The sequence below is a fragment of the Haliaeetus albicilla genome, chromosome 1, assembly GCF_947461875.1.
Source record: "Haliaeetus albicilla chromosome 1, bHalAlb1.1, whole genome shotgun sequence".
In the NCBI taxonomy this organism is placed as follows: Eukaryota; Metazoa; Chordata; class Aves; order Accipitriformes; family Accipitridae; genus Haliaeetus; species Haliaeetus albicilla.
Genome location: NC_091483.1, coordinates 18,431,691 through 18,450,878, shown reverse-complemented (window position 1 = coordinate 18,450,878; position 19,188 = coordinate 18,431,691). Strand labels below are relative to the sequence as shown.

The 19,188-nt window shown below is 44.5% G+C and overlaps 2 protein-coding genes across 7 annotated transcripts in view; one reads left to right on the top strand and one right to left on the bottom strand.

The window, feature by feature from the left end:
* Positions 1-19,188, top strand: part of LRBA (LPS responsive beige-like anchor protein) — a 434,158-nt gene that overhangs the window by 226,669 nt on the left and 188,301 nt on the right. For 5 of the 6 annotated variants that reach the window (XM_069780575.1, XM_069780554.1, XM_069780564.1 and 2 more), the window contains 3 exons: positions 1,263-1,387; positions 9,009-9,155; positions 11,797-11,933. In XM_069780575.1, the coding sequence (XP_069636676.1) occupies positions 1,263-1,387; positions 9,009-9,155; positions 11,797-11,933 (409 nt within the window). Of the gene's footprint in view, positions 1-1,262; positions 1,388-8,714; positions 8,886-9,008; positions 9,156-11,796; positions 11,934-19,188 lie in introns of those variants that run through there. The other variant, XM_069780585.1, reaches the window with a different exon arrangement.
* MAB21L2 (mab-21 like 2) lies at positions 15,659-17,540 on the bottom strand. The gene has a single exon (XM_069780600.1). The coding sequence runs from the start codon at positions 16,872-16,874 to the stop codon at positions 15,795-15,797; it is 1,080 nt and encodes a 359-aa protein (XP_069636701.1). The 5' UTR covers positions 16,875-17,540; the 3' UTR covers positions 15,659-15,794.

Sequence of the window (19,188 nt, the reverse complement as noted above, 5' to 3'; positions counted from 1 at the left end):
TGTAGATACCAAGTATTTTTAATATGGTGATCTGTAAATTAGTTATGGCTATTCATTTGTCAGTGTTGACAGGTATACTTTCTATTAGCTCCTGGACCAGAAATGGAATATATATGCATTTACATCACTTGTTTTAATACTAGCTATGTTAACAAACAAAATCGGTGTTTTTTAATATTGGCATACAGGTTTTCGGGCTAGCATGGCTATTCTATGCTTCAGACATGTTCTGTTTGTTTATTTGCTATACCTGAAATTGGCATTTTTTGTACATTCTCTGGGCTAAAATACTGTTTTACAGTGGCATTCATTCATGATCATCTAACAAGATAGTAACTGGCACTTATATATGACCATATTAAAAAGATCTACGTATATTTGGAGCATACAATGGAAAACAATGAATTTGATATAACCTTTTCTAGATGTAATTTTTTAAAAGTATCCCTTCAATATAGCAATTATTACACATCAGAACATGTAGTTTTTAATTAAATGTAAAAACACAACTACATAAACCAGAAATCCAATCTGATTTGCTCGAAAATAGATTGCTGTTTCACTCTCCTGGAATGGTTTATTTAAAAACAGTAAATGGAAAAGAAATGCATTTTCTTGTGTTGTTCTAAGCCTCAGGGGCTAAATGTAATGAATATTTTAAGAGATTATTTTAATTAAATTCCTGCACATCTAAACAGAGTAATATTTTATTATCACATACATAACCATGTAACTGAGGTATTCATTAAAGTTAACACTTTCTGGACCAAGAATTCATGGTATGATTTACTGACCTTGTGCAAAAAGGCACAAATTAGGAAGAAAAATGAAGGGGGACAGACTTTGATTAATATAGGTAATGCTATACCATATTTATAATAGCCTTTTCCCTATTCTGGTTTATAAATGCAGTCACTGAGAAAGGTGCCCTGCTGAGGCTGAAATGAGGCTGAAATCGGAGCACATGCCACTAGAGTGTGGGGAAACTGATCACACTGTCAGCAATTCATTTCAAAATGATGTATTTAGTGCTCATTTCACCTTCCAAGAAAAAAGGGAAAGGAGTTCCTTAGACTGGAAGGTGATATTGTTATTTTCAAGGACATACCTAAGTAAAAGATTGCAGAAAGGGGGGAGGTTAAAAAAAAAAAAGCAAAAAAAAAGCAAAAGCAGCGCAAACAAGGAGAGCTTTATGCAGAAATTCAGTGCTACCATGCTGTTTGATAATTGCTAACATATGTGGCTCCTCTGTTTCATTGTAGTCGTCCTCGTGAGTTCTGGCGCCTTGACTACTGGGAAGATGACTTGCGGCGCCGGCGACGATTTGTGCGTAACCCCCTTGGATCGACACATCCTGAAGCGACACTAAAAGCAGCCGGAGAACATGGTCAGTGTAAAATCTGCTTCTTGCCAATAGCAGCAGGTTACAGTACGTGGCAGTAAAGACTAGACCTTCATTCCTATGAGACGCTAGAAAATGGTCCCAAATGCCAAAGGCTTTTGTCATTGCATTTTAGACATGTTCAATACAAAGATAAACTGACCGTTACTTCATACAAGCAATGTGGGTATTTGTTAAGCCTCTTCATTACATCTTAGTTGAGCTGGCCTGGCATGTTGTGCGTACTTTGCATACGATGATTACAAATACAGTTCTCGCTAAGCAGAAGAAAAGTGGATGCAATTTTGCCATTAATCCCTGGACACACTTTCTTGCGGTAAATTACCTATTTATACTTCAGTAACTTCAGAAGAAGGTCTTTCCTGTTCAGAAATCCACAACAATTATCTCCGTTAGCCTTAGCACATATCTGCCTATCGTTACAGATACATTAAAAGAAAAATAACACTTCTGAAGCTAAACCGTATTCAGACCTTTGCTTATGTTTAAGTAATCAAGTTTTTCTGCAAGAATTTGATATGGAAGAAATAGTAACAAATGCTGAAATGTAAAGTATTGTTCAAGCAGCAAATGGTAATGATGATTTCTACCTGGTGATTTTAAAAAAGAAGATTGCAATTTTTAAATTTTTTTTCCCCCATTTTATTGTCAGGGATCACTCCTCTACATGCTGCTGTGTCTGTTCTAGAGGGATGTATTTACAAAACCAATACTATAATCATTTTGAGAATTCTATAATAAACAAAAAAGATAAACAAACAAAAAAATCACCCAAAGCTAGGGGTGAACTTTGGGGTTTAGTCTAGAATTTCATGTCTTCGCGATCTAATGAAGATACATTGATAAGGTAGAAAAATCTTTCTTGTATTTAAAAATAATTTGTTTATAATTAAAGCTGTGTACCCTTCACCTTGAAGGTACATGTCATAGAATAGAATAATTTAAATTTAGGTCTTTTTTTTTTCTTTTTTACTCTGTGAATTACTGTATACATATATGCATACACACACACATATTATATGTGTAGGCATAAACTTCATGGTAATTTAAAATTATTAAGACTGTTGTATGAATATAGAAGAACATCAGTGTCGTAAAGTTAGTTTCCGTCAGGCATCTTAACCTCTTGCACTCAGCCTTAAAGAGCCATTTCTGGAAGAAAATGTCTACAATATGTCAGCTGATATAATGCCAAATGTGACATCAGTCCTCTAAAATAAATGACCGTACGGAGAATAGTCAATAAAGTGATCTGAAAGCAATGTTCGTAGAGCCCTACATCTTTGACTATAGAAAGAGGAACAAGATGTAGAATTAATTACCCTATTTTTTGCTTTGAGGCTTGTTGTTCTTAATACTGTGTGGTGTTTCTATGCCGTGGACTTTAAGGGCACAAGGTTTCTTTCTGTTTAATGCTCCATGGATAAACAACAACTGCCCTCCTTTAATATTATGTGTACTTTAAATTAAATAGATCTTGTCACTCTTTCATGTATTCTACTCATATTTTCATATTTAATCTTTATATTGTTTATCAAAATAATGAAAAATATCTTTATTTTTACTGCAAGATATTTAGAGTTCCTATCTATATTTGTGTAACTAATTCTTCCATAAGTAAACATACACTAATACAATTATTCATCTTTCATAGTAATGGGATATTTTCACTAATCCATGCTATATTTCAAGGGCTATGGCTCATACTCAGTTTGTAATTGACAGGAGTATAATTTTTGTCAATACAAAAGAAGAGTGAATAAAAGTAGCCGTATTTCATAGGTAGCTAATAGGCAAAGCTGGTAGCTAACCCTGGTAATTTAAATAGAGCTAATTGTTTTCTGTTCACCTTTCTGTTCAGAATTTGACATCCTTATCAGGTTCCTATTATATCTAATTTCTTGGTGGTGTTTTATTCTGACTTTAATTGCATACTTCATTTGTTATCTGTTGTCATTCTGTTTCTTTATCCAGTGAATATTCTAGTTTACCTTAAGTAATTGTTTAATGTGATTTTTGAAAATATATATAATTAGTATTGGTGTAACTGAGTGTGCGTACGTATGCAACTGTCTTGTTCCCAGACCATCCACTGGCAAGTTGTAAGACAGATGACCAAAGTACAAATTCAAGTTCAACTGGAAACTGTATATAATGTATAGGAATACAAAGGTTGTTGGATGTTTTTATGGTTTTGTTTTGGGGTTGGGTTTTTTTTGGTGTGGTGGTGGGGTTTTCTCATTGTTTTGGTTTGTTTTTTTAAATCTCAGAAGGTACAGTTGTCAGAAAGGTCAACTGGAGTGGTCACTTGATCTATAAACTTTTAATATTAACCAATTTCAGGTTAGAAAATTCCATTATTTTCAGATTTTTGGAGCCAGACTTTCAGACCCTGTTTTCATGATGTAGATATCCTTAGAATTTGCAGAACATTTGCCCTGGTATTTTATGATTTCTTATCAATAATTTATCATTAATTATTCTATTTCAATTAATTTTACATGTCTCTGAAGCAAAAGCATTTTTAAATAATGAATAAAAGGTTCCCTACTGCCTATTTAAGCTTTTGTCAAAACAAAACAGAGCAAAACCAAAACCTGAAATTGGGCATAAGGGATTTTGCCAAAAGGGAGACAGGGGAAAATAATGCATAAATAATGGAAAAGTGCTATTGCAGTAACCATGCTTGAAAGCATGGATTTTAGCACACTTTTCCTTAGTAGATGCACATTATCAACTGCTCGGTGTCTTTCAAATAAAACCAGATATATTTTCCACCCCAGAAAGCTCACGGTCTAGGAAAGATCACAGTTTGCAACTGTGAAAATTACTCAGAAACAATCGGAAGCCTAGATATTGTTCAGTAAAACCTAGGAGAACAACAACAACAACAATCAGCTCTGTTGCAGCCTAGTTATGTGTCTTAGTAGCAAGAACCAATCTTTTCCAGGGATTGATTTGATTTGAAGGAGAACCTCTGGTGCAGAGGTGGCAGAATAAATACCTGAAGACTAATGTTCTCTGTTCAGACAATCAATACCAGCCCCATGACTATACTTCTGGCTACCTTCTAGTTAAAAACAAATTTTTTAATTCTGACAATTTAATTGCCATTCCCTAGTTCACATTAACTTGCTTGGGAAAAAAAGGCTTTAGGTAATTTTTCAAAGGGGGCGGAGGGGGAAGTCCTTCCAAAATGGCTATTTATAAAAGTCAGTCTAGTAGTGTATAGTGGGGGAAGGAAAAAGAGGTGAAGGTAGAAAAAGTTTGGGATGGAAAGAGTTAACTCTTTTCTGTTCTCCCTTTCACCCATTGTTTAGATATGAAACCAAAATACTTATATAGGTGTGAAAGTGCAAAAACTGAGTACTTTAAACCTGGTGGTATTTTTAGATTGAGCCCCAAATGCAATATTTTGTGAGAGAATCTTTAGCTACTAGAAAATACCTTATCAAGCTTTTTAACAAGTGATTTGTTTTTTTTTTTATTGACATTTGTTAAAAACTTGGGGAGAGGGGGATTAAAACAGTCTGTAGCATTTCCATCAAGGCAATAGGTAGAGTTCAGAGCTTTGTGACTGCAAAGGACTAGCAGCTGGTCACCTACAGTATTGCAATCGACTGGTCGGTTTTCTTTGCCTCAACTCTGGCAATGAAAAAGAAGTCTTAAAAATAATATTTAAAAAATCTGATGTGAAAGTGGTTGTGTTTTCCATTGTTATCTTTTTAAACAAATAGGAAGACTAGAGGAGGCTTCTGGGAGCCCTTTTTAAAAAAATAGATAGTAAGGGGGTTTTAATGCATCTTTTCCCTGAATTGCTTTTCCCCATATATTTACCAGACATTAAAAAAAAAAAAAGTAATAGTAAGTGTCTTCTGTATCATGCTTTCCGATACTTTATTTTTCAAATGGCTTTTAAAAATTGTATTTCGCATGTAAGGTTAAGTTGTAGACAAACAATTTAAAATAATCTGTCGTTCTATGAATGCCTTAAGCTTGTTCAGCAACGAAAACTAAATTATTATTTTTACACCCAAGTGTTGCAGAGATTTAACTGGAATAAATAAGACTCTCTGCAGATGCAGAGATCTGTTTGCAAAAAGCTACTTGAAGGAACTGGGTCTTACAGAGCAGTTTGGGAAGGATTGCATGGAATTACACTGAAGAATTATAATAATGAAATTGCTGTGCTAGAGAAATACTCTGCCAGCAGGCTGTTATGTCCTGTGCAATACACAGGCCACGCTTTGAGATCTTCATCTTGAGAAGGTGTATGTGAATGTGTGCTTACATCTGCAGGATTGGAGCCAGAAGCTCCAGTCATGCCAAAAATAGGCAGGCCTGGCAGAGAGCAGTTTGGGTTAGCAGATGACAGAGCAGGGTTTGGGACCTGAAATATGAAATCCAGTGTAATATACCTATGCGCATACATGGGAACTGAATATGTCACATGATGTCATGTTCCATCCTATGTATCTCTAATCAGTAAATATAGAAAGAGAACTAGACTGTGGCCCACTTATGTAAGTGCGTTTATATACAGAAAATAGGTGAATCCACCTGGAATATATTCAGCTCTATACAGATACTCATGTGAGTGTGTGTGTTGGTTGCAGGTGTAGTGCTTTATTCAAGTCAGTAGAGAAGAAGCAGATTCTAGTTCAGAGTGTGATGTCTTATTGCCTTCCAGTAGCTAGTATCTGCAGATGTGTAGACAGGCTCTGCATCTTCCTGTGCCTGTGCGTACACACGTTTCATGCATGTCAGGAAATGTGGGTAACTAACATCATATGCAAAGGGATGACAAAAATTTACAAAAATGGACTAAAATCTTTTATTGAAAAAGGCAGTTACATAAGATGTATGTTTTTGAATGAGTATAATATCTTTAGTTGGGGAAAGAAAGAAAGAAAATCTGAGTAAGTGACAAAGATGAGGTAGGCGGTGTGTATTTCTGTTATCCAGCCATCTTTGGTGTGGAAGTTGCTGTACTGATTTTATTTTTTCTTGCTGGTAGATGAGAAGAAAGACTGAAGGACACACTAGTATTTTGGACAAGTTGTGCTAACTATAAAAGTATTAAGCTTTGATCTTGGCTCTCAATTCAGTCTTAAATAAGAGTAGGTAGAAGGCTAGTTTGAAATAGCATTTTCAGTATAACACAAATAGATTGTAGTAGAGGAAGGAAAAATGGCAGGTATGTATAATGCAGATGGGGTTTTTGAAACAACACATACAGTTTGCCTGTATTACCAAAAAAAAAAACCCAAAACAAAAAAGAATTTATTATCCTTGACTTTATCCCTGGGATGGTTTTGTTCTCTTTTACTTTTTTTTGATCTTCAAGAGAATGCTGGTAGGCCACTGAGTAACAGTGCATGTGGTGTATATTAGTATACTGTTGGTAATTTTACTGCTGCTAACTTAAAATCCTCAAGGGGGAGTTAATTACAGGAAAACCTTTCTAAATATCAGCTGCATATTTTCCATGACAAGGTTTTCAACTCACATTGAACAACTCCAGAATCTGAGTTATCATTATTTACATGAGCACATTTTAGAAGAAAGTAAAATTTGTGATTTTACAATGCAGTTAAAGCTTTACAGTAATTTATTTTTTAAAGGCTTAGTTACAAGTGGCAGTTATTGGTTGGGGAGAAAGGATCATGCATAAATTGCATTATATTTTCTATGGCAAGTTAAATTTCCTTTTCTTTGTGTTTTTTGTTTGGTTGGTTTGGTTTTGGTTTTTGGGCGGCATATTTTTGTTGTTTGGATTTTTTAAGCTCAAGGCCTAAACCAAACCCAGGGTATTTGGTGGTTTGGGTTGGTTTGTTTGTTTGTTTGTGTTTCTTTTTTAGTTTTCACTTAATTGAAAAGTTTATTATTTGCAATTTCTGTGCATATATTTACTTAAACAATTTAAACTTTATATATTGCCACTGGGGAATGGCCGCCTTCTGTAAATGTTTGCAGATTAACATATTTTTAAAGTAAGCCAGGGGAACTTCAAGTACGGCAGCAATCAGAGAAAGCAACGAGTAGCGTGTTGAAGTTAGTTGGTCCTGATGTGTTTGGTGAATGTTTTTCAAAGACGGCTGGGCCACGGGCATTCTCAGTCTATTTTTGAGGAAATAGCATTTTTGTTTTCAGCTTAAAAAAAAATAATCCCCAAACAACACCTACGCTGCTGGGTTTTGGCTTTTACCACAGCAAGTGGCAACTTACGTGTAGAGGGAGCGATCGCCTCTTCCCCCCCCCCCCCCCCCGCTGCTGCTTTGAGTTTGTAATTTAAATAAAAAAGATTTCGACCTAGCGGTGCCGAGTCGAGGTGGGGAGCACCCCCCGCGCCCCCGGCCGGCCGTGGGGGCGGGGGGGGGAGGCCCTGCTCAGGCGCGGCAGTGGCAACGCTCCCCCCCCGCCCGGTTACCGTGTGGAGCGTGAAACGGGCGCTCCCGCTTAACCGAGCTTTTTTTGTTTCCTTCTCTCCCATTCCGAAAATTCAGACGTCCCTCTCGGAAGCAGGTGCGCGCTTTTCTCTGCCTCCGACCCTCACCGGGTGCCTGATATCCCCCCCCCCCCCCGCGCCTTTGTCGCCCAGGCTTGTGAGGCGCGGCGCGTGCTCTTCTGCCTCACGCCCCCCACGCGTCGTTCCCGGCCGGCTCCGTCGCTGACGGGAGCGCCAGGGATCCGGGGCTGCCGCTCCGGCGGGGCGGGAGGCCGCCCCTTCGCCTTCCCCGCTCCCGGGGAGCGCAGCCCGCCCCCAGGGGATTTTCCCCTCCGCCTCCCGCCGCCCTGCGTCGCGGAAGCCCCCGCCTGCCGCCCCGGGGCTGTGCGGAGCGGGAGCCCAGCCGCGGCCCGGCGCGGCGTACCTCACTTGTGCCGCCGTGTGGGCGAGCCCCCCCCCCGGGGCCGGCCCCCTCCCTCCCCGCCTGCCTCTCCCGCCCCGTTTCCCCAGCTGCCGCGGGTTTGCCGGGCCGAGGCCGGCCGCCCTCGGCCTGTTGCGCTCCCCCCGCCGCCGTCCCGGCGCGGCGGCGGCGGCGAGCGTGGGCCCCGGGCGGCTCCTTCGGCTCCCGGCCCGCCGGGCACCGTCCTGCCACCGTCCTGCCACCGTCCTGCCACCGCTGGCCCGCCCGGGCGTCCTCCGCGCTGTCTCTCCGGAGCGTTGCTCGGTTTCGGCCCGGCGGTGGTCCCCTGCCTGTCGGGGGAACTGTCTCTGCCCGCTGCCGCCAGAGCAAAACCGATGCTTGAACCCTGGGTTCGAGAGTCAGGTTAACGCGCCAGGCAATCGGGACCTGCCTCCAGCAGGAGAGCTCAACTTCCGAAGGAAGGCTGCAGGGGAAGAGAGGCTTGTTGAATCCTTTCCCCCTCGGTCATAAACACTCGAAGTGGAGTTAAAACGCTGCGGTGTGCTCTGGATAATTTTGAGCAGGCTTAATAGGATTAAAACTAGATGTGTCCTAACATCATAGGATTAAGACAGGTACTTCCCACAGCTAGTCCTGAACGGTTTTCTTCCTGAACTTTCATTAAAAAAAATAATAATTACACTCCTTTGTCACTGTTGCCTCTGAGACCTGACAGCACCGTGTCTCTTTCATTTCAGCTCCTGATGAGGATATACTTGTTAAAGGAAAGCAGTCCATCAAGAGTCAAGTTTTAGGAAATCAGAACTCAGAAAGTGAGATTCTCTTGGAAGGCGACGACGATATCATGTCATTCATGGAGGAAAGAGAAGTGGAGAACTTAACGGGTAACTTCAGCTATCTAATTTTCTCCTCAGCTTCTTTACTATTTAAGTTCTGATCTTCCCTGCTCTGCAGTGAATCGTGTTTTGGGATGCACACTGATAAATTGTTCCTTCCCATAACTGGGTCATTAAGATCATTTTCTGTGCACCTCAGATGCCAAGGGTTTACTTGAGGAGAGTTGTGCATTTTCTTTCTCTGGCTTTTATAATCTTCTTGCTTCTGCAGTAGCTGTCTCTATTCCAGGACACCTTCCTTAGAGAAAGTAGCTCTACCTTGAAAAGGGCTGCCTTTGTTTTTTACCTCATTCCACTCCTCAAATCATTAGACCTAGTGGACAATTAGGCAAGTTGTCTCTAACTAAAGGCTTTGGAGGACTTTATTTTTCTCCTGAGTTTACAAAATTGTACGTATTGGGTATTTACTTGGGTTTGAAGGATTTGTACACTCACTGGATTTAACTCCTTTAAAACCCTTGTCATTCCCCCATTGAAGTCCCTTCTCCACAGACCACAGTCTTACTAGACTTCACTTCTTTTTTTTCTGAAGAAGAAATAGTACTTCAGATCTTTGGACTTAATTATTTTTACTCAGTCACATGTAACCTTTGCTGATGTTTCAACCTGAGTGGAGCAGGTCCGTTTCTGTACAGTTCAAAATGTAAAAACAGAGTAACCTCCTCGGTTCAGGGACTGGGAGTTATAAAGCATCTCCATTGTTATTTGAGGAACGTGGGTTTTACAGGGAAAATGCAAACTTCTCTGTGTTCTTCAGCTTTCTTAGCTGGTATCCCATGTACATTTACTTTAGGGAAAAATGTCATTTCTTGGATGATTCCGGTTCCCTGGGAAGCTAGTAGTATAATCTTACATTGATACATGTAATACATAAGATAATTCAGTGAAATTACTGGAAGTGATTATTTATTGGCAGTTTGCTTATCCATGAACTGCATTCCACTCTAGTTTTTTTTAAAGCAAAGTTAAAAATGCAGCATAATGAAAAAAAGAAAACCAGCGTAGGAAGAGCGAAGTAAAAGAAAGTAACGGGAGAATAATGGCATGGCATTTTCTGTATGTGAATCTTTTTTTTCACTTTCTACCATGAGCTTCCTTCTCAACAGCCTTCTCCGTGTTTCCTTCTCTTTATTATTCATTCATTGGTTCGAGTAATACATTCATACTGTAATAGAGGTGAAAGGGGAGTTTAATTATATAATCTTGACAATGGCAATAGGATTAAGAAGTAATCCTCACTAATAAAGTGGTGTGGGTTAGAAATGAAGTGGAAATTGTCAGGGGTCTTCTACAGGACCTGGGCTGCCCCAGCTTCTGCAGCTGTCTGCTTGCCCTGTAATTGAATGTCTGCGAGTGATTGAAAAAATGTTATTTCTCCTCTGGATTACATGCTAATGTACAGAGGGCAAAGGGAGACAGCAAAAGAACACATAGCTGCTTATTTCATCCATTTGTGGGGGTGAGCTTTGGGAAATCATGGCAGTTCCGCAGCTATCTCATGCCCATCTGTAAACACAATGTATTTGTACGTTGGGAATAGAGGGCAAAGCTGCTCTGATCTCAGCAGAGCATCTCTTCTTTTGTCCTAGTGGCACACATTGAGATTGATGCGAGATTAAGGACCATCACCCTCCTAACAATCGATGGAAATGACAATTCATCTGAATTTTTTGTCAGTTATTCTCACGTTGATTACCTGAACGTGTGTACCTCATTTATAGATGCTTTATTAAAACAAAATTGTCTATGTCACTTTCCTATCTTCCAACTGTTTTACAAAAGTCAGATAATACTGCAGCCAAGTAACTTCATTTCCTTACCTCTTAATCAGCTGGATGACAAACCTAACCTGTTTTCTTTCTGTATGTGTTAGTTTATATAATAGGTTCTGCAGTGTCAGATCTATGCTGAACCTATTGTTTTCAGTAGTAGTCTGATTTGTCCCTGTGATAAGCCCTGTGGAGATGTGATTATTCCAATAAAAATTCATTCAGTTGGAAACCAACCCTCCGGCTGTTTACTCCCACAGTCCCTGAGCTACACTGACACTGTATGGAATCCTTGAACAATATTTAATGTGGAATCAAAAGCATCTTTAAAACATTTTCCTTAAGGTTACACAATGTTATAGAGCCTAAACAATAGATTTCTAGCATCCATGAGGGAACACTTTACAGTTAGACAACTTTGAGCCTTGACTGCTATGTTCAGCTTTGTGGAAAGCTATCGAAACTCTCCAGTACCTAAAGAACACATCTGACAGTAAGATTTTAAGCGTTCATGTGTGCACTCTCTATATTGCATATAACAGAAGGTATGCAACTCTCAAAGTTTCTCGAAAAGAAAATGCGTCTGGGTAAAAGCTATATACTGCCATGCTAAAGCCAGCTCTGGCACGTATAATGTATGCATCAGTTTGCAACTGTAGCTGCTTCAATGTTCAGCAGCACAGAGACACTGTAAATCTATTACATATGTTCTTTTCTGGGATAAAAGAGAGTTTTGCTTTTTAAGGAAGAGCTACGCTCTTTGCTTTATTTATTTTAATCTTCTAGGCTTGAAAAGCAAATAATTTGCACTCATCCTCTTTTCTGTTTTGAATATTGTTGGTGTTTTCACTCTTTGGCAGGTCCAGTTGCCCTAAGCACACCAGCTCAGCTTGTGGCACCCTCAGTAGTAGTGAAAGGCACTCTTTCCATCACTCTTTCTGAGCTCTACTTTGAGGTGGATGAAGAAGATCCCAGTTTTAAGAAAATCGACCCGAAGGTAAGAGATCATTGACCCTGAGCTCTGAGAGATGATGACAAATTACCCAAGACCTTTAATTCTTCATTCGACTTCCTTTACCTCTATTGGTCCGCAGTGTTCCTGCTTTAATAAGTTTGTGACTGACCATATATGTTATTGAACTTCACGTAGGTGACACCTCCTTTCCTTCTCCTTTTTCTCCCCCCTCCCACAATTCGACCCTAGTTGAATGTTAATTAGCTTGCTGTGAATAAAGCTCCAGGGAGGCATCTTAAATAAAGACATCTTGAATCACAGGCCTGTGTGAATACTGGAAAGTTCAACGAGGCTTTTAGCCCAAATGCTTTGTTTTACTTTCCTAATTTTATATAATGCCAGTGTAACATAGCGCTAAACTTCCTATACTTGTAAGTTTTCAGTGCTTCTGTATCGTATTATTCCATAACAGATTTTACAGGGCCTGTTATTATTTATTGTGCCTAAGCAGAAAACGTAATTGCCCTCTTAAAATACGTTTCTGAACCTACTTGCTAATTTCCACAAACTTTATTTGCTCCCAGTTACTTGATTACTAGTCCATTGTTTAAAATAAGTAACGTTAAGTAAAATTCCTATTTCAAAGACAGTATATTGTGCGATTAGCTTAATAAAGTTGCACTTGAATGTTTTCTACAGCATTACAGCAACATTTCAAAAGTATGACATGATTGGTAAATAATCTCACATCCCAATTTAAGCACAGTGGTGGGTCTTTTTTTTTTAAATATTAAACAAGGTAATAATTTCCTTGTGAAGGGGAAAAAACGTCACTGGAAGAAGTAGGGGTTTTCTGCTTCTCTGTAGAGAATACCTTGTGTGTTAAGCGCCAGTTCAGTTCTTTGTTCCTATTGAGTAAATTGCTCTTGTCTGTATTTAAAATGGCATCAGTGGGTCTGAAAGCTGGGATTATCAAATCCTATCAAGGAATAAATTTATTTTGAAAAACAATGCTCTCAAATTCTTAGAGCTAGAATTTAATATACGTAATTAACTAGGATTGTGATTTTTATGTGATACCATAAATGAGATTTAACTTTTCTTTTGGTCCTGAAGTATTTTTGCAATATTTTTGAAATTATTTCAAGCATGAGATAGCTCTTAAAATGTTGATATGCTTACTCCTTCCAGAGTGTTGGGTTTTTTTAAACATTTAATGGTAAAAAGGATATAAACATAAAATGTAAAGACAGTTTGGTATGTTACTATATTGCATTTTCCATCTGAAATGTTCTGCTTTGTATTGCATTAGCATGAGAAAACTCTACCAATCTGCATTAGTCTGCATTTTTGGTTTCCATGTTTAGCACATAGGGCGTTTGAGTACGGTTACTAATTCTTACCATTCCTGTTACATATTTTATGGGGACATTGACATGGAACATATATTCAGCTTGCTTTCTTTTCTCCTGTTTTCAACTATTTGGTAGTGGTTGTTTTCTTAACTGTAAGTAGGCATTCTGGTTTGATTATCTGAGAGATTTTATTTGGGTTCCTATAAAAGGAGGAGTTGGTTACATGAAATACAGGCTTCACCTCTTATATTCTACTTGTGATGCTACTTTAGCTGGAGGTTTTAAGAGAAAAAAAGACTTTTTGTAATGTCTTGGGGGGGGGCTAAAAATCAAATCTGAATATTTTGATTTTAAAAAACAAGGTTACAATGTAGCTTGCTTTCAAGCATTAACGCCTTCCTGCCCCACCCTCTGCTGAAGTTACTGTACCTTGATATCGGTGCCTAGAGCGGCTGTAGAAAATGCCCCTCGGACAAAAAAAAAAAATCCTAATCCGCTGTAGCTCAGAAGGCCTGTTTAATTAATGAGGCTTCACCGTTTGATAAATTTAAGTCGCTTGTATATTTGTCTAAACTACTGAAAAGAAAACATTGTGACAAGTTCCTGAAGAAAAACCTGCCGTAGAGATAGCATCAGCAGCGATAAGATCAGAGTTTATACTCGTACCCCGGGCTGTTTTCAGAAGGAAAGGGTACAGCCCCGCGGGCTAAACCCATTTTGCCAGGTGAGCCAGGATCAGCGCTGGGGGAAAGCGCTCTGACGACTCTCCGAGAAACTTGTGAAACGCACCCGGGCTTTTAATGCCCGGGGTTGAAGAGGCTCAGGATAAAGCAGCCCTGCTTTCTCCGGCGGGGGCCGGGGGTGCCCGCCTGCCGCTGGGGAGGGTCGCCCCTGCGCCGCCGCCGCCGCCGCGGCTTTGCTGGAAGTTCATTTCCCAGGCTGCGGGCGGACTTGTTAATTTCGTCTTTAACTCAAAAGACAAAAGCAACTCACATTTGAATGGCTATTTCTTTCCGGATCCGTCCACAAAGAAACGGAAGTAGTCCTTTGGGGCGAGAACTTACATTTTTACCACCCCCCCCCCCCCCGAAAGGACACGAAAACTTGCTCGAAACGCTCCGAGCCGGCTTTGAAATCTTTCGGGCGGCTCGAGCAGCTAATGCTAACGGGTTTTAAAGCTCAGAAACGCGTTCCCGCTAACAATCCGGCAAATATTTCTAAGTCGTTCTGAGCAAACTTAGAGCGAAATCTCTACAGCACGAAATACAGGGAATGGGGTAGAGCTTCGCTTTGGGCGGGGGGGGCTCGGCCGGGGAAGGAGGGCGGCGGTGCCGCGCAGGGAGCGACCGCCCGTTCGTGCGGGACCGGCTGCTTTCCCTGCGGGTTGCTGCTTATCTGCTCGTCTGGCTACGCTGCGGTGCGGTTTTATGCTGTACTTAAAAATCCGGGGAAAACAAATGTTTGTTTAAAAAAAATATCGACCGGTTGCTCTAAAGTGCATGAATTATTCAGGGTAGATCTATACTGCCTCCGTGTCAAAGTCAAACGGATAGCGCGTTCGCTCTGGGAAGCGAAAGCAAATAGCGATGAATTTTTAAAACAAAATAACAGAATACAAGCGCTCCAGATTTACCGGGAAGAAAGGAAAGCGAGCTATAAGGGAAAAAATAAAGGTGACGACCGTAGGGCAGGAAACGGCATGCTCTAATTCTGTCTAAATTCTGGCGAGCTACTGTGCGACGCTCCGTCTATTCCCAAGACTTAGAGGGGAAGCTGGAAGTCATGGAAATATAGCAGATGTTGTCACAAGCTGAACTACAGAATAGATACGATTTTTTTTTTTCTTAGGTGCACTGTTTTTCTCGAAACTAGAGGGAAGTTTAGAAAACGTCAGTGAATATGCCAAGCTAAGGCTTCGGCTAGGTGTCGCGTTTCGACTATCTTTCCGTCTCGTGTTTGCGTTTCTTTAAAAAATTTTACTTCGGAGGTTCCGAAAGCACCTACTTGCCTGCATTTAAGAACCATTCACGAGAAGTCAGCGTAAAGTTAAAGTAATATTTTTATTACTATTTGCAACAAGTCAGTCGTGGGGCACATAGTCTGACCTTGGCACCGAAATACATTTAACATCAGTAAAACTTTTTTAAAGGGAGATTTGTACATATAGTTAAATAATTTTTCACTTGGTGACAACATTCAGGCAAACGAGAGAGAATAAGAAAAGGACTATACATGGATTGGAAAATGTACCTTTTGGGTTTCGTTTTGAAGTTGCAAAAGTCCGATCGCTTCTTTTTGTGACTTTTTAAAAATTCACATTGGAGGGAGGGCGGGAGGAGAGGCTCTTCCCTTCTTCCGTGCCCGGCGGAGAGTTCATGCCGGGAAAACCGTCGGCAAGTTTTTAAAGGCCGAGCTGCAGGTGGGTGGGGGGTGGCGGGGGCGCGTTTCTCTCGCCGCCTCTTCCCGTCGGCGTTCGCGTTAAATAAAAAGTTTTTAGGCGCTGTTGTCGTTCGCGGAGGGCGCGTTTTGCGCGCGGGGGGTGCCAGCCCTATAGCTTGTCGAGGCTTTTGGGATTGGTGAGGATTTCCCTGGCTAGCCTCCAGGTCTGTTTGGCAGCGCTTTCCAGGGCCGAGTGGGGTTTGCCCTGAAAGAGGTCTAGGTTGGGCAGGAAGTAGTGGGGGCAGCGCCGGCACTGCAGGCAGGAGATGAGCTGCAGCAGGATGCCGTTGAGCCGGTCGCCCAGGCACGCCTCGTCCCAGTCGGTCTCCCGCGGGTGCTTCTCGCACTCGTACAGCAGCAGCGTCTTCATGTGGTAGTTGTTGAGGGGCTGGCCGGGCAGCTCCAGGTGCCGGTCGCGCAGCGTCTTCAGCACCGAGAGGCACTTGTTCCTGCAGCCGCCCATCAGCAGCCGGTTCTCGGCCTCGCCGAACTGCAGCACCCAGGCGTCGCTCTCGGCCGAGCTCTGCTTGCCCGTCAGCGAGTAGCACTCCTTGGAGAGCAGGTTGAAGCCCTCTGCCTTCACCTCCGCCACCCGGTTGGGGCCGGGCCAGGGGATGTGGGGCATGGGCCACTGCGCCGCGCTGCGGGGCCAGATCCCGGTGCACTTGAAGGCGGGCGTGATCTGCACCACGTACCGCTCCCGGATGCGGAGCTTCACCTCGCTGGTGTCCGCGATCATCTTCACCACGTCCCGGTAGCTGCACTTGTCCACGGCCTGGGCCACCAGCGTCTGGAAGCGGGAGCGGATCTTGCGGGCGGACAGGTAGCCCGAGGCGGTGATGAACTCCACCCAGAGGGACATGCTGCGCTTGCGGCCGTCGCTCAGCTTGAGCACGGCGCAGCCCGGCAGGGAGCCGTCGTCCACGAAGTTGAAGACGCCCATCTGGTTGAGGTAGAGCACCACCTCGAACTCGGTGGGCGAGATCACCTCCAGCCCCTCGTAGCGGGCGTCGATCTCGCTCAGGGAGCTGATGAAGCGCGGCTCCTGCACCTCCACCTCCTTCAGCACGTCCGACACGACCTTGCACACCTCCCGGATGGTCTTGGCGATGGCCGCCTTGCGGGCCTGGCAGCGCTCCGTGTAGTATTTGTTGAGCTGGTAGACCAGCTTGGCCTGCGCGGCGATCATGTTGGGGCACAGGTCCGGGCTGTACACCGGGCTCTCGCAGTACGTTGAGGGATCCAATGCTTTAGCGGTGGCTGCAGCTTTGCGGAGGGCACCAGCCGAATCGCAGACCCCCACCCCCTCCGCGAAGAAGGCGGCAGCGGCGCGCCAGCGAGAGCAATTCAAAAAATCGGGGACGACGACGAAGCACAAAGGAGCGAAGCCCAGCGCTGCCCCGGCGAGGAGGAGGAGGAGGAGGAGTGCGAGCCGCAGGCGAGCGGGACGGTGCGGGCTGGGCGGCGGCGGCGGCGGTGCCGGAGCCGGAGCCGGAGCGGCGGGCAGCCCCCGCGGGCTCCCGGAGCGCAAAGTTTTGGGTGGCGGTGGGGGCAGGGAGGTCTGCGCTGCCTCTGCGCTCAGGCGCCCACCCCCCCCCGCGCAGCGACAAAAATGCTTTTTCAATAGTTCATGAAAAAAACCCAAACAAACTTCCCCAGGACTCGCAGAAGGTCCCCGCAGAAAAGCCGGTCGGCGGCGAAGTTTAAAACCGCACACGATACGAGAGGAGGAGAAGAATGCGAGCAATGCCCAGAGCGGAAGAGTGAACTCTCTGTCTGTCTGTCTGCCTCTCTCTCTCTCTCTTTTTTTCAGTCCGTGGCACCGCCAGAGATGTGCATGAGTTTGGCTGCCGCTCTCTCAGACTGTCAGGGGTGTTGTTGATTTCCCTTTTCCTGCTGGAGGCGTTGTCTGAACCCGGCTCTGTGGCTTTCTCTATCTTTACGCGCAGACGTGTGCACTTGGTCTGTGATCTCTCATTCCTGTCCTGCAGCTCTATATAGATTTTTTGAGATAGATAGCTATATATAGGTTGGTTGTTGTTTTTTTTTTTTTTTTTTTCTTTGCACAGACTGTGTTTTATCCTGAGCGGGAGGAGGGCGTAGCTGCTGTGCCCAGGATAGCTTCTCCTCCCCCTCCCCACCCCTGGAAGTGCGCGCCGAGGCTCTCACTTTCTGCGCCTCTCCTCCTCCTCCTCCTCCTCCTCCTCCGCCGTGTGCCCGTCTCTCTCCGGCGGTGCCGGCGGGCCCTGTAGTTTATGAATGGGGCCGGGGCCCGGGCGGGGGGCGGAGCCCCGCCTCCTACAATCGCCGCCGAGCTGTCAGCGGCGCGGCCAATCGCGGCGGGCACGGCCGGCGCGGGGGCGCGCAGACGCGCCCGCGCGCTCACTCCTGCCTCCTCCCCGGCGGCGGCGGCGGCGGCGGGGCAGGGGCGCCCCGTTCACTCCGTGCTGGGGCTGACCGGCCTTAAAGCCGGGGGGGGGGGGAGGGGAGGACGGACACGACGGACACGCGGGGCTGTGAACGTCCTGCGACCCGGCGCGGGGTGGGAAAAAGCTGCAACTTCACCCGTGGCGGCTGGGTGAAGGGAGCTCGCTGATCCCTCCGCTTGCTGCGAGGAGACCTCAGCGGCAGCGCCGGTGTGTGAAGGGAAAGGGGGGGAGAGGCGTGCCGGTGCTTCACCGCAGGCATAAATCTCCTTTCGCTAATGCCGGGCTGCAGCAGTGAAAGTGAGACCGTCACCGGGGCAGAATCGCACACCTTGTTTTACTGCCCGCAGTCAGTGCCGTAGTCCCGTTAATTTAGATAAATCTCGTGCCATAAAGTTCTGCTCATCCTCCTAAAGCGTAGGATTGAGTTATTCGAAAGGAAACGATATTTTATGCAAGTTTGTATTAATAAGAATATTGAATGATTTGGACATAAAGCTGCAGCTACGTGATGCCAGTTCGGAAAGAGCAGCTCGCTCGCACTGCCGTAGCCCCCCGGGCAGTACCTGCTGCGGAACAGCCAGAAAGTGCTTCTCCTGCGGAAACTTAGGCTGGCGGGGCGACGGTTCCCACATCTTCCGTGCTCGGGCCCAGGGCTGCGTGTTTCCGCAGCGGCTTCGCCCTCCCCTGAGCCCCGCGGCCCCGCAGCGGGCACCGCGGGCCGCGCCGAGTGCGCCGGGGCTTGCGGAGCACCGAGCGGGCGGCGTGGCCGAGCCCGGCGCGGTCCCGCCGCGGGGCCCCGCTGGGCGGAGGCGGCTCTCGCAGCCCGGCCGTGGCCGTGGCCGCGGCCGCCGCGGGAGCCCGGCCGGCGCGGCCGGGGCCCGTTTACACGCGATGCGCTCCTCCTTGCGGAGCCTGGGTTCAACCAGCTGGCAGCGGTCGGGCTCGGTTTCTTGTTCTTTCCTCCTTTCGCTGCAGCTGGCTGATTTTAATAAAGAAAATCTCGCCGTCTGTTTTCCGTGTGCACTTAAATTAGAAACATGTCTTGTGCCGACCGCACCGCTGCGCGCTGGAAGA